This window comes from Carcharhinus amblyrhynchos, chromosome 9, assembly GCF_965287045.1.
Source record: "Carcharhinus amblyrhynchos chromosome 9, sCarAmb.v2.hapA, whole genome shotgun sequence".
Lineage (NCBI taxonomy): Eukaryota > Metazoa > Chordata > Chondrichthyes > Carcharhiniformes > Carcharhinidae > Carcharhinus > Carcharhinus amblyrhynchos.
In genome coordinates, this window is record NC_137332.1 from 51,383,198 (window position 1) to 51,408,477 (window position 25,280).

General features: G+C 42.3%; 1 protein-coding gene across 3 annotated transcripts in view; it reads right to left on the bottom strand.

The window, feature by feature from the left end:
* raver2 (ribonucleoprotein, PTB-binding 2) overlaps positions 1-25,280 on the bottom strand; it is a 90,401-nt gene that overhangs the window by 15,781 nt on the left and 49,340 nt on the right. For 2 of the 3 annotated variants that reach the window (XM_080195618.1, XM_080195617.1), the window contains exons 9-12: positions 23,033-23,313; positions 19,922-20,036; positions 19,081-19,253; positions 17,997-18,086 (exon numbers count right to left, since the gene is read on the bottom strand). In XM_080195618.1, the coding sequence (XP_080051744.1) occupies positions 17,997-18,086; positions 19,081-19,253; positions 19,922-20,036; positions 23,033-23,313 (659 nt within the window). Of the gene's footprint in view, positions 1-703; positions 821-17,996; positions 18,087-19,080; positions 19,254-19,921; positions 20,037-23,032; positions 23,314-25,280 lie in introns of all 3 variants that reach the window. The other variant, XM_080195616.1, reaches the window with a different exon arrangement.

Here is a 25,280-nt window from a genome sequence, read left to right on the forward strand (position 1 = left end):
TAGCAACTAGGAGATCTTGTTCTCCAACATAAATACACATTCTGCAGCAGGAACCATTGGATAGCAAGAAGAATGATTCTTTTTCCTTTCATAATGCAATGGAGTTACAGGATTCCACTTTCCCCTCTTGTACTTGGGCAGAGTCAGCTAATTCAGCTGGATTAGAAAAGTCAAACTTTGGGCACTCCAGGCTAGATATTTGAACAGTACATTAGATGCTCATTTTACTCGAGGTTACTGGAAACTTTAATACAAGATTTTTAAAAAAGCACATCTGAAACAAATCTCAATTTTTTGTACCAAGGTAAGAAATACTCACATTTTTCACTTAGTGATAGCATCAACTGTTCCAAAATCACAGGCTTTCATCCATCTATTGCTCTCACTAGGCTACAATCATCTTTTGGGGGGCAATCTTGGAACTCTCTTCTCAATGTAGCCTTTTAAGCATGCTCTTCTCCAGGTTTAAGTATACGCTTGTGTCTCTCTGACCCTGGGCCTGGCGCTCAAAAAAGGTGACATCTGACCAGGGTACAGGTTTCAGCATTATATCCTCTTGTTTCTCCTCTACACAGTCCAACATTCTACTCACTTCATTGAGTTTGAACTTGACCAAAAGTCAAGGAATTAATGCGAATGTATATTTGCCAATGTCATCTAAAAGTTAATCCAAATTAATATTTTACATTCTATTAACCCCTACCTTGTTGGTTTGACCACTTTGCATGCTTCCAGGGAAGTAGGTTTGATTTGCAGCATAATAAGAAGGCACCACCTGCACAGCCATACTGTAGTCCACACTAGTATTTACAGGTGTGTTCTGGAAGGAAGAAAACCACTCAACTATGAGTTTTTAGGAATAGGAAAAGCTACATGGGCCAATGACGCTGTGCTTTTGGTAATCTCTCAACCCAGCCCGCATTCACACCATATCTCTCAATTACTGTTGAGACTAAGCAACATATTCACGCACACTTTGAAGTTATATACATTGGATATTTTTCCTTCCCTTATGTTTTACGTTTCAATTCCCCTCACACCTTAAATAGTCCTCATAGCTTTTCTTGTGACTACAAATTACAATAGTTTAAAGTTAAAAAAGGGCATTTTCTCCTTAAATTCTGTTTGTATAAAGATGCAACAGTTGTAATCAAAGCATTGGATGGCTGCCTGGATCCGTGGCCTCCAAATTCACCAATATGGATGCAAATACCGGTGCAGGATATCAAACACATTAGGTCCTGATTTTACCATCAAGTTGCACCCGTTTTCAGGTGCGAAAACTTGGTAAAGTTAGGCATGAGGCAAGTAGTGCGATCCGTGGCCGCTCCCCCTTTACCAAGGCCCAAAAATGGCTGCAATCAGGACTGTGCCCGAAACAGGCGTGATAGCTATTTAAATTGACTTAATGGACTGGGTCCGACAGCGTTCTGCCTGGGATCTGTGCAGGGAGGGGAAGTGTGCGCGAGGGCCCTCGGTGGGGGTGGGCAATGTTTTGAGGGCCAAGGATGGGCATCATCTGGTGCCCAGGTGCGATGCGGCAGGGGAGCCACATTATCATTTTCTTCTGCACATGTGCAGTTGGAAGCGCTGATCAGAACTGCAGGGTTTCAGATGCATTAAACCCCACTCACAGGCTTCTGCAGCGCGATTTGGAATTGCTCATATTTTTCACAGTACATATGGGAATACCTGAGAATGAGTCTAAAAGTCAGATCTGAAACAAAGTTAAGTCTGCCCAGCACTTAATCAAAATGGTAAAATAGGGCCCATAGTCTGCTTGATATTACCACTATCCTCTGTGTTGCTAATTCTCTCAAAAATTTTAAAGAGTCACAGAATGCCTTCGACTTTCCTAGCTAGCCCTTTTGTATTCTTACAATCCTGCCACCACACAGTTATAAAGAGTAGCACTCAACTGAAGGGATCCAGGAGAGAATCAAAGAATGGGATGGGGTGCAGAACACAGGAGTGGCATCTAGAAACAAATGGTGTCATATTCGATGCACTGAGTCTCCCCGCCCCTCCCCCACACAAATCAAGGAGTCCCTATTATCCAACTAGTTCCCCCCAGCTCCCACCCTAACACAACACATTCTACTCCTACCCTAAGGCCCAAACACATCTCCCATGCCAAAACTCCTCCACAACCCACAGACCTCTAGCTGTCCACCCCAAGCTGACATTCACACTTCCCCCACCAGCCCCAGAATCCAACCCAATATGCCCACCCCACCAACTTGACTCTCACCTGCCTGAAAATCCAATACTTCTCTCCTTCAACAGACTCTTACCCCACCAACTTCCAAAAAAAACATGAAAAGTGTGAACAGAATATCAAAGAGAAACTCTCATGTGTGAATGGATTGTGACTGAGGGGGCACAGATTTAATTTAAGAGTAGCAGAAGCAAAATAAGATGTTTCTTGACGCAGTGTGTTTGGGTCTGCATGTGTGGTGGAACCAAATTTATTCAAGGAACAATATACAAGGTTATGGGGAGAAGGTAGGAAAATGGCACTAGGTAAATTGCTCAGAGGGTAAGTGCAGACAAGACTGCCTGAATAACAACCTCCTGCATTGTAACAATGTGATTGTAACCCACAGCCACTGTAGTGCTCTAATTTTGGTAGGAGCACTGCTCCATGGAATGGGAAGCAAAACAAAACAAAAAAAGCCTTTTCTACCATTTCTCTAGTAGCCTTTAGCTGACTCTAATTATCACTGTTTAAGACTGTTGCAGGACTGGAAAAAAAATGATTTCCATAGTAAATGTTCCACCAAGATTTTCTCATTTTGCACAAGGACCCTAACAGGCACAGCACCCTCCTTTGCAGCCTTAAGTTGAACCTGTGTTAAATTCAGTTGCCCATATGGATTATAGCTGGTGTCATGACATCAATACAAATCAGTTGCAAAACAACACTAAAACTGATAAATATGGAACCTGTTTTACATTCTAAAGATGGGTGAAATCACACCAGTTATCCCAATGTGTCTAAACACCTTCACTGAATGTGGCTCACGAAAAGTGCAAGGATGTCTGAACAAACTATGTAACTTGAGTCTTCGCACTAGAAGGCATGCAAGAATGGAAGGAGTACCATTCCTGAAACAATTCCTGATGTGGCAAAACAGATGAGTATGATGCATCATCCACACCCATCCAAACAAAGCTGTTCAAACAATGCAATCTCCTGAATGGCCTACAAAATTGGGTAGTAGGTTAATGAGCCAGATTATAAAAGGGCAAAGGCCTGTTTAGGCAGCAGTAAGTTCCATTCCAGTCTGTTCTTAGAAGTAAAGGCTGTGATGTCCCCCCAGCAAAAGAAAAAGGGGAAATTTCATAGTTGGGTCTCCTCTGGCACTTGCCAGTTACAACATGTGCCAATGCTACCTTTTTGGCAGCAAAGTTCTCCAATGAGATGGTATCACTAGGAGGGAAAGACTACGGAATTAATAACAGGAAGATTAAGGTATGGCAAAGACGTTGAACAAGTATTTTCTATGTCTTCACAGTAGAAGACACAAATAGAACATAAGAACATAAGAAATAGGAGCAGGAGTAGGCCATCTAGCCCTTCGAGCCTGCCCCGCCATTCAATAAGATCATGGCTGATCTGTCGTGGCTCAGTTCCACCTTCCTGCCCTCTCCCCATAACCCTTAATCCCCTCTCTTATCAAGAACCCATCAACCCGCTTCTTAAAAATATTTAGCGAGGCAGCCTCCACCACTTCAACGGGCAGAGAATTCCAGAGATTCACCACCCTTTGAGTGAAGAAGTTCCTCCTCAACTCCGTTCTAAACCGCCTCCCCTTTATCTTGAGGCTGTGCCCCCTAGTCCTACTGTCTTTTTTGAGCAGGAAGAGTCTCTCCACCTCTATCCTATCCATCCCATTCATCATCTTATACGTCTCAATGAGATCTCCCCTCATTCTTCTAAACTCTAACGAGTACAAGCCCAGTATATTCAGCCTCTCCTCATAGCTCAATCCCCTCAACTCTGGTATCAGCCTAGTAAACCTCCTCTGCACTCCCTCCAGGGCTAAAATATCCTTGCGCAGGTGCGGCACCCAAAACTGCACACAGTACTCCAGCTGCGGCCTCACCAATGCCCTATACAGCTGCAGCAAGACCTCCCTACTTTTATATTCAATCCCCCTCGCTATGAAGGCCAGCATCCTATTCGCCTTCCTGACCACCTGCTGCACCTGCAAGCTGGGTTTTTGCGACTCATGCACAAGGACCCCGAGGTCCCTCTGCACCGTCGCCTGCTGCAGTTTTTCGCCACGTAAGTAATAGTCCTTCCTACCATTCTTCCTACCAAAGTGGACCACCTCACACTTGCCAACATTAAATTCCATTTGCCATTTCCTGGCCCATTCGCCCAGCCTATCTAGATCCTTCTGCAGACTCTCCACACCCTCCGCACAATTTGCCTTTCCCCCAATCTTGGTGTCATCAGCAAATTTCGACACCAAATAGTATATAGTATCCCAAGAATAGTAGAAATGCAATGGGTAATGGGGAGGGAGAACTTGAAACAATGATTAGAGAAAAAGTACCAGGAAAATTAATGGGACAGAAAACTGAAAACTCCTGGATGATGGCCTGTATCCTCGGCTCTAAAAAGCAAAGCCAGAGACTGGCTGTAATCTTTCAAAATTCCCTAGATTCTGGAAAGCAGATTTTCAAAACCATATTCCAGAAAGGGGGAGCGAGAAAGCAGGAAGTTATTGACCTCTTTGATATTGGATAAATGCTAGAATCCATTATTAACGAGGTTGTAGCAGGACATTTAAACCACCATTTAAATATTTAAACATCAAGACTATCATGCTGGGTCAACATGATTTCCCTTTCACAAAATCAAGTTTAACATATTTATTAGAGGATATAACAAATAAGATGTACGAAGAGGAACTTGCAGACCATAAGAATTGAACCAGTAGCTCTTAAACTTTGAAAAAAAAAGGAACTCCTAAGGTACTACATAAAAAATTACTGTACAAGACAACAGCCCGTAGTGTTGGGGTGTTATTTTCAAGAATGGATAGCAGATTGGTTAAACAAAATAGTTGGAATAAATTGGTCTATCAGGCTGGCAAACTGTACTGGAGTGCCACGGGGTCTATTAGGATACTAGGGTCTCAACTAAATCATTAACTAAAAAGAGAGACTGACGGTACTTTTGCCAAATTTATTGATGACAAAGTAGGAAAGCAAGCTGTGAGGAAGATTCAAGTCTGCAAACAGATATTGCTAAATGTATAAGTTTCTTCCGAAATCCATCAATATAAATAGAAACAAGTTTGTTACTTTCAATATTTAATTTTTTGGGATTTGTGATCTGAAAACTGTAATTTATGGATTTTAATTAAACTCCTTTTATCAGTTTGCTGAACACAAACCAAAAATGAACAGAACACACAAAAACTCAGTCTGGCATATTATTTAGCCCAGTAACAATCCCTACACCATACTGCCAAGCATCTTGTATTACCATCCAATTCCTAAGGACCATAGGCATTGATGATAGAATCTCCAGAATAATTTTTGATTTATTGATGTGAATTGGTGATTTTATATTAAACTCATGAAAAACACAACCAGAAAGCTCCCAGAAACTAACTGTTTCCTCCACCAGTGTCCAACCAAAATTCATCCCTCTGTCAATATCGCAAAAATGGATTATTTGGTCATAGTGCATAGAGGGGCCATTTGGCCCACTGAGTCAGCACCAATCACAATCCCACCCCGGCCCTACCCTCATATCCCTATATATTTATTCACTAATCCCTCTAACCTACGCATCTCAGGATACTAAGGGGCAATTTTTAGCATGGCCAAATCAACCTAACCCGCATATCTTTGGGCTGTGGAAGGAAACCTGAGCACCCGGAGGAAACCCATACAGACGAGGAGAATGTGCAAACTCCACACAGACAGTGACCCAAGCTGGGAATTGAACCCAAGTCCCTGGAATGTGAAGCAGCAATGCTAACCACTGCTACCATGCTATCCCTGTTGTAATATATTACAGTACTACAACAGGGGTGACACAATAGCATCGTCATTACAGTATCACATGCAGTTTGTGGGAGCTTGTCCTGCACGTTGGGTGGAATGTTCCCTCACTATAAAGTGACTGCACTTCAAAAATACCTCATCATGAAGTGTTTGCTTCTCAGTGCGATAAAAAATTTTTTAAATCAACAGTTGCATTTAACTCTCTACAGAGAAGCTTAATCTTCCAGGTGTTGTCTTCTTGCCACATGGTCACCTCCCAAGATCCCTAAAGATCCATTCTGTAGAACACTACAGTGCAGAAAGAGGCCCATATAGTCAGCACCGAACACAATCCCACCCAGGCCCTACCCCCACACATTACACCCACCAATCCTTTCAATCTACGCATCCCTGGACATTAAGGGGCAATTTCTTAGCACGGCCAATCAACCTAACCTGCACACCTTCAGACTGCGGGAGGAAACCAGAGTACCTGGAGGAAACCCACACAGACACGTGGGGAATGTGCAAACTCCACACAGTGACCCGAGCCGGGAATCGAGCCCAAGACCTTGGAGCTGTGAAGCAGCAGTGCTAACCACTGCTACCGATCCATCCCAGCAGCCTTATTATATCTGAGTGACAATTTGTAGACACTGGAAAACTAATCGTTTCCACAAATAGCTGATGACATCCAACTCCCTCAACATCATTGCCCTTAATGTATGGTTATAATTGTGCAACTAAAACAAGTTAGATTAAACAGAATTTAATGCAATTAAACACTTGGAAAACAAACTTGTCAACCTTACTACAAACGCTTATCATCTCCAGGTCTATTCCTAGTTGCTCACTCAAGTCGAGCGAGTGGAAGGCAGTCTTGATAGACATCTGAAGTTCACTTACTTCTACCATATCAATCGTTTCAACTTTATCCAACTATAATCACCTCAGGACTGAACTTCACCCACAGCTTCCTAGCCAACCTCAGAAGCTCCCACACAGTTAACTGCCAAAATTTCAAAACTCTCAATTTCTTCTGCATTAAGCCCATTCCTTCATTACTCCAAAACTCAACTGCTCTTCATCCAACAGGTGCAAAAATCACTACAGTATTGTCCCACTATAATTTATGCTTTCGATTTGATTTGTCATCAAATGTATTAGCATACAGTGAAAGGTATTGTTTCTTGTACGCTATAAAGAGCATCCTGTTCACAGAGAGGGAAGGAGAGAGTGCAGAATGTCATGTTAGTCATAGCTACGGTGTAGAGAAAGATCAACTTAATGCAAGGTAGGTCCATTCAAAAATCTGATGGCAGCAGGGAAGAAGCTGTTGAGTCAGTTGATACGTGACCTCAGACTTGTATCATTTTCCCGACAGAAGGTGGAAGAGAGGATGTCTGGGTGCATGGGGGCCCTAATTTTGCTGGCTGTTTTGAAATATAGTAGGGGGCTGAGAACATGGTCTTGTGGGGCTGTGCTTCATTAAATAACATTAACATTACAATAACAGTTATCCTTCAACTTAAATGCCTTTGCTAAGGATGACACTGAATTGGCCCCAGTCTCTTGCAGTCACTAATTCTATCAGCATTTGTTTACATGGCACAGTGACAAGCACTGCTGCCTGTTAGCATCAGGGACCCAGGTTTGATTCTCAGCTGCACATTCTCCTGTTACCTGCATGGGTTTTCTCCAGGTGCTCTGGTTTCCTCCCACAGTCCAAAGATATGCAGGTTAGGTTGATTGGCCATGCTGTATTGACCCTAGTGTCAAGGGGATTAGCAGAGTAAATACGTGGGGTTACAGGGATAGGGCCTGGGTGGGATTGTGGTCAGTGTAGACTCAATGAATTGAATGGCCTCCTTCTGCACTGCAGGGATTCTACGACTGCTGCTTTCAACTCTCTGGCTAATCGAAACTGAACGGCTTGAAATCAGTTAGAAACCAGCAATACATTCAGAATACTTTTCTATTTTTAGGAATTCCCTAAACACGCACCTCCCTAGAACTAATGGTGTGGTTGATATATTCCTAGGGCTTTGCATACATAAAAAGTCAACAGTTGGCTTTATAATTTTTTTATATAACAAATGTGAAAACAAGCAACTTTGGAAATGCAATGGGAACACAACTTTTTATAATTGTAGATATACTCAATATTCCTTAATGCATACTGGAGCAAAAAATTATGCAATTAAGACTGAAGGAGTATTTAAACACTTAGTGCATCACATTTATACCAAGTTAAAATAAAACCAGCTGTAGACCAAGTGGTCATGTGAGAACATGATGACAGGCTACAAAAGAGATCTGTGGCAGGAGCTTTGGAGTTGGTTTTCCCTGGGAGTGCAGGCAGAGCACAAGTGTTGAAGTAGCTGAAGAGCTAATGAATAAACTACCTTGTTGAAAGTCCTTATTGTCACAGAGTGATCGACGGAACCCACACCTACACAGTGTCAGAAGCTGACTATATGGTACAAGGATTTTGCTGCTTTGATAAAAATATTGCAGATAGCTGGAAAAAGTTCCAGGAGTGACATATTTACTCTGGTGCTGCAATCTCTAACAAGTCTAAAATCTTAGACTTAAATCTTAAAGCTTTCAGGCCCTGAGGCCGTCAAAAAAATTGCAGTCATTTGTTTTCCAGATGAAGGAAAAGACAAGATAATCCTGAAAATTCAACACCACCACACTTCTGGTTAAAAAAACTTTAATAGACCTGCATTCAATTCAATGAACCAAAGACCAGATGAATCAATAATCTTGCATGGCCACTAAACAAATGTGTGTTTTGATTCAACAGATATAAGAACATAAGAAATAGGAGCAGGAGTAGGCCATCCAGCCCCTCCATTTCAATAAGATCATGTCTGATCTGTCGTGGCTCAGTTCCACATTCCCGCCCTCTCCCCATAACCCTTAATCCCCTCACTTATCAAAAGCCCATCAACCCGCGTCTCAAAAATATTCAGCGAGGCAGCCTCCACCACTTCAACGGGCAGAGAATTCCAGAGATTCACCACCCTTTGAGTGAAGAAGTTCCTCCTCAACTCTGTTCTAAACCACCCCCCCTTTATCTTGAGGCTGTGCCCTCTAGTCCTACTGTCCTTTGAGCGGGAAGAGTCTCTCCACCTCTATCCTATCCATCCCATTCATCATCATATACGTCTCAATGAGATCTCCCCTCATTCTTCTAAACTCTAACGAGTACAAGCCTAGTTTATTCAGCCTCTCCTCATAGCTCAACCCCCTCAACTCCGGTATCAGCCTAGTAAACCTCCTCTGCACTCCCTCCAAGGCCAAAATGTCCTTGCTTAAGTGCGGCGACCAAAACTGCACACAGTACTCCAGCTGCGGCCTCACCAATGCCCTATACAGCTGCAGCAAGACCTCCCTACTTTTATACTCAATCCCCCTCGCTATGAAGGCCAGCATCCCATTCGCCTTCCTGACCACCTGCTGCACCTGCAGGCTGGGTTTTTGCGACTCATGCACAAGGACCCCGAGGTCCCTCTGCACCGTCGCCTGCTGCAGTTTTTCGCCACGTAAGTAATAGTCCTTCCTATTATTCCTATCAAAGTGGACCACCTCGCACTTGCCAACATTAAATTCCATTTGCCAGGTCCTGGCCCATTCACCCAGCCTATCTAGATCCTTCTGCAGACTTTCCACACCCTCCGCACAATTTGCCGTTCCACCAATCTTGGTGTCATCAGCAAATTTCGACACTATACACTCGGTTCCCTCCTCCAGATCATCTATACAAATGGTAAAAAGCTGAGGCCCCAGCACCGACCCCTGGGGCACTCCACTAGTCACCAACCGCCAATCCGAATAGCACCCATTAACCCCCACTCTCTGCCTCCTATTTGACAACCAATCCTCTATCCACGCTAACACCCTACCCCCAACTCCATGCCCCCTTACCTTCTGCAATAACCTCTTGAGGTACCTTGTCAAACGTCTTCTGAAAATCAAGACAGACCACATCCACCTGCTCTCCTCTATCCACCGCCCTCAACACATCCTCATAGAACTCCAATAAATTTGTCAGACATGACTTCCCCTTAACGAAACCGTGCTGTGTCTGCTCTATCAAGCAATTCCTCTCAAGATGCCTCGCTATTTCCTCCTTGATAACGGATTCTAACATTTTACCTACAACAGACGTTAAACTAACTGGCCTATAATTCCCTGCCTTTTGCCCGGCACCCTTCTTAAACAACGGCGTAACATTAGCCATTTTCCAATCTTCCAGCCCTTCCCCGGAATCCAGCGACGTCTGGAAAATAACCACCAAGGCATCCACTATCACCCCCGCCATTTCTTTCAGAACCCTTGGATGCATTCCATCCAGTCCTGGGGACTTGTCCACAATCAGTCCCTCCAGTCTGTCGAGCACCGCCTCTCTAGTAACAATAATGTCATTGAGACCCTCCAGTCCTACCACCTTTCCATCTCTAACACCTGGCAAATTATTCACGTCTTCCTCCGTGAAGACTGAAACAAAAAAGTTTTTCAAGACCTCAGCCATTTCCTCATCCCCTACCACTAAGTCCCCCCTCTCATCCTCTAAGGGTCCAACGTTCACCCTCGCCAGCCTCTTCCTTTTTATATATTTATAAAAACTCTTGCTATCTTTTTTATATTAAGCGTTAGCCCAGCTTCATAGTTTCTCCTACCCTTCTTTATCAACTTCTTTGTCAATCTTTGTTGACATTTAAACCTCTCCCAATCCTCTTCTCGCCCACTACTCTTAGCTACTCTAAACGCCTCCGCTTTTAATTTAACACTTTCCTTCACCTCCTTCGTTATCCACGGCTTATTACCTCTCCTCCTACGGTCCTTTTTAACCATCGGAATAAATTTCTGCTGAGCACCAAGAAAGATCTCCTTAAAGATGCTCCACTGCTCCTCAGCAGACCTACCTTCCAACGCGCTCCCCAGTCAACATTTGCCAATTCTTCTCATCCTACCGTACTCCCCTCTGTTCAAACAAAGGACGCGCGTCCGGGAACCCACTTTCTCCTCCTCCATCTGCACCAGAAACTCCACCATACAATGATCACTCTCCCCAAGAGGATCCTTCACCACAAGGTCCCTAATTCTACCCACCTCATTACATAACACCAGATCCAAGATAGCTCGCGCCCTCATCGGCTCCAACACACTGTCGAAGGAAACTATCCCGGCAGCATTCCAAAAACTCCTCCGAGCCCACCGCGTCCAACATGGGTCGACCAATATGTAGATTGAAATCCCCCATAATTATCGCCGTTCCATTCCTGCACGCCGCACTTATTTGCGCGTTAACAGCCCGCCCCACCTCCAGATCATTATTCGGGGGCCTATAGACAACACCCACCAGCGTCTTCCTCCCTTTGCTGTTCCTAATCTCCACCCACAACGATTCCACTTTCTGCTCTTTGGTTCCTATATCATCCCTTGCAACCACCCTGATGCTATCCTTAATCAGCAGAGCTACGGCCCCCCCCCCCCCCCCCCCACCCCCTTTTTCCTCCCGCCTATCCTTCCTAAACACTTGATACCCCTGGACATTCAGCTCCCAGTCCCTGTCACCTTGCAGCCACGTCTCTGTAATGGCCACCAGATCATATCCATTTGTGCTGATCTGCACCACCAGCTCATCCACTTTATTCCGAATGCTTCGTGCATTCAGATAAAAGTGCCTTCATCCCAGCCTTCACCTGGACCCTATTTGCCAGAACACCACCAATCATACTCATGCCCCCTACTCCCTTTATTATTGGGACATCCTCAGCCTCTTCCCTTACTTGTACCCTCTCCTTAACTTTAGACCCCGTAATGTCACCTACCCTCGCACCCTCCCCCCCCCCCAATTAGTTTAAAGCCCTGTCTACAGTCCTATTTACACGATTCGCCAGGACTCTGGTCCGAGCACAGTTCAGACCAACCCCATCCCACCCGAACAGGTCCCACCTACCCCAATACTGATGCCAATGCCCCATAAATTCAAACCCATTCCTCCCACACCAATCCCTGAGCCACCCATTCACTTCCTTAATCTTATCAACCTTACGCCCGTCTGCACTCGGTTCAGGCAGTAGCCCAGAGATAACCACCTTGTCGGTTCTACTTTTTAATTCCATTCCCAGCTTTTCATACTCCCTCCCCAGCTCCTCAGTTCGCATTTTGCCTACGTCGTTGGCACCCACATGTACCACAACGACCAGATTCTCACCCTCCCACTCCAGGTTCCTCTGCAGCCCAGATGCGACATCCCGGACCCGAGCACCAGGCAGACAACACACCCTTCTGGTGCACTTTGTCATTGTGACAAAGGACAGTGTCAATACCCTTAACCCCACTATCCCCAATTAGTGCTACGTTCCTTTTCACCTTCTCTTTGCCTATGTCCTGCGTCTGCATCACTACTGTGTGCAGTTTGCTCACCAACCTCACCTCCCTTGTTCTCATCCAGACTGGAAGCAAGAACCTCAAACCTGTTATGCAGATTGAAAGGCTGAGGCATCTGCTCCCCACCCTCCTTCCTCCGCTCAGCAGCCCCCTCTTGTTCCTGACCCTTAGAGTTAGCCAGTCTAGGGGGGGTGGACGTCACTTGCACCCCATCGACAATGGCACCCTCTCTCCCCTTGATGAGCCTCAGTGTCTGTAGCTCAGAGGCCAGCTCGTCTACCTTGAGCTGGAGCTCCTTCAGCAACCTGCACTCACTGCAGACATGGTCACTGGGAAGGACCCTGAGGTCCACCAGCTCCCACATCATACAGAAACAGCACATCACATGCCCCTCCATTATTCACTGTAGTAGTATTGAAAATTTCAACACAAACTTACCTGGCCCTTTTTCTCCCAAGCCCTTTTGCTCCTAAGCCTTAATAGCTCACTCTGCTTCCCTCTCACTCCGCTGCCTACACCAGGCCTCCTTTTAAACCTGGCACTGTTTTAAAGCCTGCTTCCCCACAACTCCCTGCTATCGACTCCCTTAGAATTCTTAAAGCGGTAGATACAAAAAGCCCACAAAAATGCTTTTAAATGATTTAAACAGTTCTACAAAGGTAAGTTCTGACTACGAAAGTGCTTTAAACGTATTTAAATAGGTTTTTAACAGGTAATTTCTTATGTCTCTCTGCTCCTTCACTCGTCTGCTCCAGCAAACAATGGAAGGCTTCACCAATATATTGGCACACAGTGAAAAGTATTATTTCTTGGATGCTGTATAGACAAAGCATACCCATTCACAGAGAAGGAAAGGAGAGAGTGCAGAATATCGTATTACAGTCATGCTAGTGTGGAGAGAAAGATCAACTTAATACGAGGGAGGTCCATTCAAAAGTCTGACTGAAGCAAGGAAGAAGCTGTTCTTGAGTCAGACTTGTATCTTTTTCCTGATGGAAGAGAACATGTTTAGGGTGGGTCGTTGATTATGCTGGCTGCTTTTCTTAGGCAGCAGGAAGTGTAGACAGTCAGATGGGAGGCTGGGTTGAGTGATGGGCTGGGCTTCATTCACAACCCTTAGTTTCTTGTGGTCTTGGGCAGAGTAGGAACCACACCAAGCTGTGATATAGCCAGAAAGAATGCTTTCTATGGTGCATCTGTAAAAGCTGGAGTGAGTCGTAGCAGACAGGCCAAATTTCCTTAGTTTCTGAAAAAGTAGGTGGTGCTCATGGGCTTTCTTAACTAGTGTTGGCATGGAGGGGACGAAGACAGATTGTTAGTGATCTGAACGTTTAAAAATCTGGGATTCTGAAGATTTAATTAGGGATCACATCGTTTGTGGAATTTATAGTGATTTAATCTGCTAGCAGCTGCTATGAGAGAAAAACTTAGCGCTACAATCAGCTATCAATAGCTACGTTAAAACAGAGAAAAAGTTTTCAGGCAAGAAACTGAAGCATTTGTTGCACAGTGGGTGTCTAGCTTTAACTGGCCCCAAAGAGAACAGCTTCTTTTGCATATGGCAAAAGCAACAAATAAGGGAAATGGAATCACTTCACTAAGCAGATCCAAACCACAGCAGCCCTCTCTGCCATCAGCAACCATTTGATCCTCCAGGGGAAGGAGCGTCAGTGAGGGGAATGAGACTACATGATTCAATACCACCAACACACTGTTCTCAGAAGAGTACCAATAGCCATGGAGCAGGAAGTCATTAATGAGTTGAATCAAATGACAGCATGGTGTCATAACTTCTGCAGAGGCAGCCATGGAATGGGTTGCAATGGTTACAAAAGATTGTACAGTCAGGTTGTGTCTTGACCTGGTGTACTTGAACAAAGCACTGCCCTGACCACATCACCCTATGAAGACAGTGGAACATGAGATAGCAGACATGCCACATGCCAAGATGTTCAGCATTCTCAATGCAAAATACGGCTTCTGAAGCACCCATTAAGATGAAAAATCCTCAAAACTAACCACATTCATGTCTTCAGTAGGCAGATATCAATTTCTTTTTATTGCCTTATGGGAACTGCAAGTGGATATGAGGCTGTCCAGCAGTGCATGAAGCAACTCAGATCATAGCTCATGATATCCTTGCTTGGGGTCACCCTATGCAAAAACATGATTAAGACCATTTAATTAAAGCACAATCCTGAGAAATGCAGATTCCAGGTCAACCAGGTTCCTTATGTGGGTCATTTGCTCAACTGATGTAAAGCCCAATCCAGGCAAGGCAACAGTTTATACAAATGTTCATTCCTGTGGACAAGCATGCTTTACAGCACTTTCTTGCCATGATAGATCACCCAAGTTCATTCCAGGTTAGTGTTAGGTCACTGGACCTACTTCATCAACTTCACACCGCTCAGCCATCTTCAACAGACTCAAACAAGTCCATTGATGTTCAGGCACTCATACTTGTATCAGCTGACACCTTCCAGCATGGATATGGCAAGCTGACCTTTGCTTCAAGGGCCCTCATTGAAGAGTTTTTAGTCTTTGTCTGTCAAATTTCATGAAATCATATATGACCACAGAGGAAGAACTAATACTCCATCACCAGTAATCTCCAAAAGATACAACTACACCCTAGATTAGAAGCAACCAGATACAGGGCCAAGGAATTCACTGTACCAGCCTTCCACATATAGAAAGATGGAAAGGGAAATCGCCCGATGTGCATGATGCAATGCACATCAAGTAAGGAACCACTGAGGTGTCAGACCTCCCATGATCATTTGTAGCAACTGACATCTTTGAATGTGATGGTAAACAACATTTAGCCTTAGTTCATTCATATTCCAGTGGTTTGAACTCTACCTGCCAACTCTTGAGTTAAACAGTAATCAAGCTTGAGACACTTTGGTACACACATGTCCCAGAGACTCACTCATGACAAACAACTCTCATTAATTCATTCTCCACTGAATTTCACAACTTTGCGCACACAGAATTTTGACTGGATATTGGCAGCTACTCGCAAGATACTCAAATGGCCTGGTGGAACAAGTTGTACGTTCAGTCAAGCATGTTCTAGAGAAATGCGCGTGGATCACAGACGACAATGCTGCACTCAACCTGCAAAATCTACCACAACAGGACCTGCCCTCATTGGCACAAGGACTTTTTTTCAACTGCACCAGGATCACAATTCCTACTGCTGAGGCTCTGCTTCAGCCCAAACTTGAAACCAATGTGAATGATGCCCTCCTGCAATACAAACAGAAGTAAAATGCTCATGCCCACAGACTCACCCTCTAGCACCAAGTCAAACAGTCAGGATTCAGACTACTTGCAGCGGCGCTATACAGCAATGTCTGTGATCAGTTACATGATTGTGATGAAGAGGCTTGATGGGCTATGCAGCAGTTGCAACAGCTTAATCTGTGCCTCATGTAAATTATGCTATGTTAGCTCCTTTAATTGTTCGTTCTACAATGATCTGTACATAGTTTCCTATTGTGCATACTGTTACATCTCAAGCCAGTGGGTGTCCCACTAAACAGGGACGATGCAGGCCAAGTGGCCACGCAAGAACATGATACAGCTACAAAAGAAGTAAAGTGCATAAGTCCTTGCTACCAGTAATTCATTGAATCCACATCAACAGGAGTTAGATGTAATTGGGAGCCTTTAATTACAAAACCAAGGAAAAGCCATTCTAAAAGGGAATGTGAAGAAGATCAAGTCTCCTATACATTAAAAATGTGCACTTTACACCATTGACGTCTACAACAACATGGCTGATTAAAAAAATTGAAGAACCAGCATCCATAATGCAAAAATATCTAACAAATAGTGGGGGAGAGGAGAAGAACAGGGTGTTCTAATCAAAAGTCAGTTCAAGTTTAGAACTGGAGTCAATCTGTACTTAGCCAATCCGTATTCAAATCTAACACTGAGTGAAACATTACAAGTATAATCTCCTAACTCAATTAAACCCCAGTTTCACAGTCAAGTGGATGCTAGATGCCAATTTGTGCCTTTCACTTGAACATAATTAATCACAATTGATATACAATTAACAGGAGTATGAAGTTTGGGTTTATAAAGCTAAAAAACAGGAATAATGTCACGGTGAAGAAATTCTAAACCAACTGAATATTAGAAAAGAGCAAGAAGCGAGAAAGAAAATTTGAACAAATTTCCATCCAAAAGAAAGAAAAATCATATGATAAAGTACAAGATAGTTTGTTGAAATCGTAGTTACAGACAATTTTTGGAGAGACAAGACACTGAAAAATATGGTATTTATTGGCTTTCATAATTATCAGTTATTTTTGAACAGAAGCTGGTGCCTAAGAGCAATAAAAATACAACACCTAAAATAAAGAAACAGGTAACTTAATGCAGAAGTGCAAGCTAATGAATTTTGGGAAGGAAAAGACTGAAAGGACAGAGCATACTCAATGGAAAGATATTGCGGGGTGTCAGAGAATATCGTAAATAAATAATCCCTTGAACATAACAAGTGACTAAGTACATATTCTGTGATGCAGTACAGTAGATGAATGTGGTTGATGGACTGAATGCATCATTATCACGAAGGAAGAAGGTTTCAGAAGTTGAATCTCTGGTTTATGTTCAATCAACTAATCTCAGGTCATAGCAATGATGAGGCATAAGAGGTCTTTGCATCAACATGTTAGAAAGAGGTGAGAAAAGTTAATCTAGTCTGAAAAGCATCGGCCATGGCACCAATCGTGGACCATAGCAGAACATAACACCCTTGTACCCAAGAAGAATAGTTCTACATGCCACACGTTAAGGATGACCAACACTGCCTACGCAAACACATGAACACAAGACACTACTGCAATTACAATGGTCTTCGTTTCTCAGTTGCCCTTCTTTTTTCAAGAGGAAATTAATAGGTGGTGAAGTACTAGTAAACACGAAGTTGTCATGGTCCTTTTTTTAAGGAAGTGCTGCAATTTATTTTACAAAAGCAACCACATGAAAAGACAGAGCATTTAATTTACTTTCAGTAAATAAATTCAGTAAATTCCAAAATATGGTTCCTTCAAAAATCAGACATCTGAAAATCCCTCTGCTCCATTGCCACACACACTCCTTTAGGGCATGGAATGTCATGCCACAATGCAACCTAATTATGGCTTTTAATATGCAAATGAATTGGTATTCAACTTCATTTTGTGTCCAAATACACACTGCTGCTATAAAATCTCAAATACAAATATATCTTCACATTTATCAATGCAATGTTCACGTACACAAAACTCAATGACAATCAAAAAAAAATACAGAAATAGCAACAGAGTATACTGGAGTACCAACATATGGATCAGCAGCTACACAGTTAACTCTATGAAGGAGATTCCGACTTGGACCAAGATACTGCTGCAAAATTGATGATTTCCAACAGCTCCCAAAAAGAATAAAGCAAACAAAAGTAATCCAGTTTATTTTTACTTTGGGATCCACAAAAATATAAGCAATATAGATTGTAATACACCATGAGGTTTTGTACCATCTACAGGAACTATTTCTATAGCTATTAATGCAATTTCACTTACCTCACTCTGCTCTTTCTCACACCCTACTACAAACGTCTCGGAAGAGCTATGTGATGGCACATAGTTCTGGTACCACTGTTGCATGGTATCCTACCAATACAGAAATAATTTCACAGGCCATTGTCAATGCTTGGTCTAACATGTAATATGGGATTGAAAAATACTGAGTTCCAATTCGCCTTTAATAATGTATCCAGGAATATTCAGTACCATGTTTTTTGAGCCAGTTCTCCCAATGACCATATTCCCATGTAGCTACTTGCACCTGTAGCCCACCCACCTTATTTACAATACTTTGCACATTTACATACATGCACTTCAAATCCTCTTTAGATCTTAATGCATTACCTCAAAGGCCAACCTCCATCTCATGTTTTACCATTTCCTATTTTGTTTGCTTTGCCCAATTCTTTGTGCACCTTGTTTATCCTTTCTAATGCTACATTGTGGTTCCATCCCTGCCAAATTAGTTTTAACCACCCCCAACAAAGTGATTAAATTTTTCCTTCTGATTATGTGCACCCATTTTCTGTGACAGATGCCAGGTTCTTTTACAGCTACTTTATAAGTGATCACAATGATGAAATAAGTGATTATTTAATCAGTCATGAATATTTGTTACACCACAAGTTGACTTCCAAACAATTGTGTAAAAAAAAGAAAAACATTTAAGAATTGCATCTACAAGGCTCAGTGGGGAAATTACTATAAAGACCAGGAAGGTCTGTCTGGTTGCCTCTTCCATCCTTCGTCTCTGTAGCCAACCTTCAACTTACATCCAGTTCAACAAACTTTGACATTTCACCTTTGAAAAACTTAACTATGTTTGCCAGTCCCCTTCTCAGTGTTTTTCAATTCATACAACATACACTGAACACAAGGTAAAGAATCTACTACATTAAGGAAAATTAGATTTACATTGTTGAACTCATTTCATATTTTAAAGTATATTCAAGTTTCTCTTGTTTTATACATTTATAAATTATGTTCGAATCATTTGTCTTTAGCCTTAATATCAAAGAAACTCAATTAAAATCAAATCCATTTCACAGCAACCATTACAAATTGAGATTTGTAGCTTTACCTGTGAATAGTCCGCACAACTGGAGGTGTACTCAGGATAGTCAAATGTGTACTGCGAGGCTGATGTCTGCAACAGCTCAGGTGTTGTGACTGCTCTCGAGATGGCTGGATTTAACATGTATTCCAGGACTCCAGCGTGCTGTTGCCCAGGAGCATGCTTACTGACATTTCCACCTGAAGGGAATGAAGAAATGGGTTTAAAATTTAGGGAAAAAAAAGTGAATTGGTTGTATTGTGAAGTAGCAGAAGTAAAAGAAAAATATCTTCCTTTTGTTTTTGAAAGTTGCAACTTCACAACCAACGGTAGCTTTCCCTTTCCCTCATCATTCATGAAACAGCAGAAGTTAATTGGTTATTTAAATATGGAAAATATTACATCTGATCTTGGTTTCGTCCATACCTACAAACACATTTTTATTCACTAGCTTTACATGAGTTTAAAATTAGAAATAATTATTAAGAGTAAACAGCAATCCAAGTAGGGGAAAAAAAACCCTTGTTTCCTGTGCAGATAAGTTTGAAATGAACCAATTGTCGAGTGCAATCAGATTCCAACCAACCTGAACATTGATCAACTGTGGGCGCGGTGCACCTAAAGTCTGGACATCCATCAAGGAAGAAACTCAATTTTTCAAAACAGATACTAATATTTTTAAAGGAATTTAAGAGTACTTTGAGTAGAAAATAGCCCTCTACACTTGAGACATTTGAATCTATGGCAGAATATTTGTAGCACCTCTTTTATTATCCTTTCACAAACTGCAACCAGTTTGGATCATCAATAACACTAACTGATCATTTGTGCCATGCAAAAAAAAAAGCCATCTCCCCTGATTACTCACCAGGCAAATTCAGGTTTGGCAGTATATTGCAAAAGTTAAGATAAGGATTGTTCGGCATTTTTAGATCAGGTGGTGGGATTCCCAGTAATGATGTCTGGTTGCTTGTTGCAGTGTTCTGTGAAGAAAGGAGACTTTAAAACAAACAGGATTTTTATTTTTCTCTGCTAATCATCTAGCTGAGAAACAGTATATACAAGTTTAATACGCTGGCAATTACTCTTTTCTAGTTTTCCTTACAAAAAAATCCTGGATTAATAAATGTTAGGAAAACAAAGGTAGTTTTAAAAGCTATTATTAATTGATAGTCAAAGCAATTGTGAAGAACTTGTATAACATTCAAGATAAAAGTAATTTTGAAAAGGAAGGTGCAAAACATGGGAACAAAACTGATGGAGGGAAAGTTATTGAAAAGATTTGAAAGCATGTCTTTTTGAAAAAGGTGCTTGAAATCACTCGTGTAGAAGCAGAGTTCAGTGAGACAAGGTAACTCGTGGTATACAAATCATTTTGATAATGAATTTTGAGGAGAAATCCATAGAAATTCTTGTGTTCGGAGTGGACTGTGTCAAAACACAGCCAGCCTGCGTGTTTAAAGGGACTGTGCGTTACTGAAATGATAATAGCCGAAGATAAACTTTATAAACTGCAGGGAGATCCGGATAGGGTGAGCGAGTGGGCGAGAACCTGGCAGATGGAGTATAATGTTAGCAAACTTGAGGTTATCCACTTTGGTAGAAATAATAGTAGGTGGGATTATTATTTAAAAGGCGAAAAGCTGCAGCATGCTATGGTGCAGAAGGATCTGGAGGTCCTTCTGCATGAATCGCAAAAACCCAGTCTGCAGGTGATCAAGGCAGCGAATGGAATGTTGGCCTTTATAGCGAGGGGGATAGAATATAAAAGCAGGGAGGTCTTGCTGCAACTGTACAGGGTACTGGTGAGGCTGCAACTGGAGTACTGTGTGCAGTTTCAGTCGCCACATTTGCGGAAGGATATACTGGCCTTGGAGGGAGTGCAGGGAAGGTTCACTAGGCTGATACCGGAGATTTGGTGGGGGGGGTTTTAGCCTACGAGGAGAGATTGAATAGGCTGAGTCTGTACTCGGAGCTTCGAAAGCTGAGGTGGGGGGATCTTAGAGACATAAGATAATGAAAGGGATAGATAGGGTAGAGGTAGAGAGAGATTCTTCCTGCTTAGAAAGGATAGCAGAACTAGAGGGCAGAGCCTCAAAATAAGGACGGGGGGGGGGGTGCAGTTTAGATCAGAGTTGAGGAAGAACTTCTTCACTCAAAGGGTGGTGAGTCTCTGGAATTCTCTGCCCGTTGAAGTGGTGGAGGCTACCTCGCTGAATATATTTAAGTCGTGGGTAGATAGGTTTCTGATAGACAAGGGAATTAAGGGTTATGGAGAGAAAGCAGGAAAGTGGAACTGATCCACTTCAGATTGGCCATGATCTTGTTGAATAGCAGGGCAGGCTCGAAGGGCTAGATGGCCTACTCCTGCTCCTATTTCTTATGTTCTTATAACTAGTGTTAATCTTAAAATCTGTGTATCTTTGTAAAACTAAGGGGAGTATCAAAATCAAACTTTATGTTTTTTTTTACTTGTTGAAACTAAGTAGCAGTCCTATGATTCTGTTCCTCCCCATTTCCTAAAAGTGAAAGTTAAGATCTTTTGAGCCAAGGCTCCATTCTAGGATCTTTCTGTCCAGTTGTAACTGGAACTGGGGCCGCACAGTTCTGAGAAGATATAAAGAACAGGAGTCAGTTTTCTAATACTGGAATAAAGCTTATTCCCTGCTCTTCTACAGGCAACACCTCTTGCTACTAGTACACTTCACGAATTCCAGGTGATCTCTAGCACATGCTCAACTGACCATTTTCATTTATGAACTGAATAGAGTGGAGGCTGTACAGGATAGTTAATTAACATTTGTCTGATTCACATTGCCATGATCATGAGCTTTTTGAGGGTGAGGGGTTAAGAGGTGGGGAAGTCCATAGCAAATCATTGTAGTATCAGTCTGCAGGGTTTTCTAAGTATCAAATGAACCTGACAGAGATGTCAGTAAAGTTAAAGAGGCAGCTTATGCTCGAATTGAGGAGAAGTAGTCCATGACAATTTAAATAAGGCTGGAAAAATCCACCTGGCTTTACCTCAAGGAAGCCATCTCCAGGATTACCCTCACGGTGAAAGTCAGTTCAGAGATTAGAAGTTACTCATCTGGAAGCAAGCTATTAGGAGTTGAGAACAGCTTTGAACTGGTTCCAGGGGAATGTAGTGTCCACTTAAGTGGCAGAATGAGGCATAACCATGGAGGGGGATTTTAAATGGGGAATATTTTCTGTGGTTTAGAGAAAAAGTTACCTTACTGAATGTAAAATATCATCTGATCATTCCAATGTAGAGACTGGAAATTCAAATATCGTTTTGAAAAGTTATTGGTCTCTCTGGGAGTTGTAACATTAAGTGGGCTATTTCACAATTACGGTGGTAGGAACGAAACACCTTCAAGGGCAGTTCAATTTGTGCATCTCAAGAATCCTATTTAATCTGGAACGGGCAGCAACTCTCCAATTGTTGCATTTATTCAAGTGGTGGCCATGATTTTCATTTGTGATGAAGATAACCAGAATATTAATCAGAGTTGCTACAGCAACAGAATAGAATCATTACATTCTACTGCTCAGTTTTGCTTTCAGATGTCCTGGCAAGACATTTGTTCTGTATACTTGGAGACTTAAAACAAAAATAGTGAAATTTCAAATTTTACTTTTACATATACTCAACTTTTCCCCTTATATAGATTACACCACTTAGTTTTTGAATTTCCTGAATTATGTTTTGGGTTGAACAAATTCTTGCAAGAAGCTTGGCTGTGTCAATTATAAGCAATTACCTTATTTTCTTCAAATAATTATTGCTGGGTTTACTTAGGACATGCAGGAGTATTTTAGCGCTCTTTAAGTTAGGTAAGTCATTCTTTTGCACTTCATTATAAAATCGCATATTCTTAAGAAATACAACCTTAAGAAACTCCTTTCACACTTTTCCAAAGCAAACTGTATACACATTAGCAGTCAAGCTGTGTTAGGTGGGAGGTTAGCTTACCCAAGCAGCACCACTTATAGATACATTTGGTTGGATTTGTTGTTTTTGTTGACTGGTGATCAAACTTCCCAGAACAGAATTAGGAATTCCTTGAAGATGTGCCTGTGTGACAGAAGCAGAAACTGGAGGTGGCCCAATGACTACATTTGATTTCTCCAACAAGGCTTTTTCGGTTGTATCTTGTCCCAAGAATTTCTGATTGGGGTGAAAAGGCAATGTTCCCACTGGTGGTTGAGCAGCTGCTTTTGCAAATTCAACAGGCAACGAGGGAACTGGAATACCTGCATGAAACAACAGATATGAAGTTAGTGGCAGAATGATTTCAATATTTTTAGATGCATTTCAATAGCAACTGTATGCATGTTAAATACACAAACTTTTCTATTTTCTGGGGAAGGGATTTCTGGTCAACAGCAGGTGGGGTGGGAAAACAAAATACCTTGCCTCAGGCAGGGCAGTCTCGTGAATGTAATGCAAGGGAACTTAAATTAATAATGCATCAGAAAAGTGAGTTGATTAGTTGGCAAATGGACTCTGATTGGTGTATTCTCCTTGGTAGTCCAGTTACCAATGGATAGTTGAGTTAACTACCAAGCATGGTTTGCAATTTAATCAAAATAGCTGGAATCAGTTTGTAAAACATAGTTCTGGTGTATTGATACGTGTAGCTTCCAGTATTAGTAAATGTACTGCACTGAGCCAGATTGGCTAAAACAGGCCTGTTTTAGCCAAAAAAAGTGACAGCCAATTGTTGGTTTATTCCTCAGAGCAATGCCTTGACTGGAGTAAAGTTGCCCGGTTCAACTTTCAAAATGGCAGTTAACTGTCAGTCATCATCAATTGGTACATTCTCCACAGCAACACCTGTACCAGACTTCATTTGTCAAGCAATTGGCACTCAGTATAAATTCATTGATTTCTCCTAGACTATATTATTGTATATGTCCTGATAAATGCAAGATGATAAACTTCCAAAAAAAGGTCTCTCTTCAGCAACACTCAAATCTATGCTGCCAAATTAAAGGTATTGGTTGATGCAAAGAAAAACCTCTTCAAAAATTTTCTTTACCCCAAACAAGGAAATTAACAGAGGTGTTAGCAGCAGAATTAGCAGGCTTAAATCTGCAGGCTGGGATGAGATGCATCTCAGCTGTGGGAGGAGATAAGGAGGAAGATATCAGTTACTGGCACAGTTTTAAATCCTCTCCAGCCGCAGATGTCTGAAGGACGGTTAATATTGTCCCATTATTAAATAAGGAAGGTATGGATAGACTAAGAAACTTCCTGGGGAAGTTACTTGAAAGTGTCCTGAAGGAGAGAATATATCTGCACTTGATAGATGCCGATTAATCAGAGATTGTCAGCATGGATGTGTCATGGGTAAGTCATGTTTGATAAATATAACTTTTTTTGAGTGTTGATGAGGACAATGCATTTGACTGTGGTCCATGTAGACTTCAGCAATGCTTTTGATAAATTCCACTGGTCAAAAAGGGCCCATAGGATCAAGGCAAAGTGGCACACTGGATCCAAATTTGGCTGAGAGGCAGGAAGCAGAGGGTGACTGATTAGAAGTCTGTTTCCAATGGGGTTTTGCAGAGCTCATTAATGATTTGGACTTAAAGTAGGCGGTATGATCAAGATGTTTGTGGATGGTACGAACGTTGGTAGGATGGTAAATAAATAGTGAGGAGATAGCCATGGACTTCCAGAGGTTATCGACTGGTCAGGTGGGCAGAGCAGTCAAGTGAATTTCAACCCAGGAAAGGGTGAGGTAATGCACTTGGGGAGGACTAACAAAGCAAAGAATTACACCATGAATGGTAGGACCCAGGAAAGTACTAAAGATCAGAGGGACGTTGGACAGCAAATCTACAGATCCCTGAAGGTGGCAGGACAGGTCGAGAAGAGGTGACTAGATAAAACAGCAACTGGGATACTTTTATTAGCTGCGGTATAGAATACAAGAGCATGGCGCTCGTGATGGAACTATATTAAACACTGGCTGGGTCATAACTGAATTACTGCACGAAGTTCTGGGTGCCACACTGTAGGAAGGATTTCACTAAAGAGGATGCACAGGAGATTTACCAGAATGCTGCTTGGGCTTGAGGGTTTCAGCTATGAGGGAAGGCTGAATAGGCCAAGGCTGTTTTCCTTGGAGCAACAAAGGTTGAAAGGAGATGTGATAGAGCTTTATGAGGGGCAGAGTTAGGAAGGTACTTTTTCCACATTAGTACAGGACCCA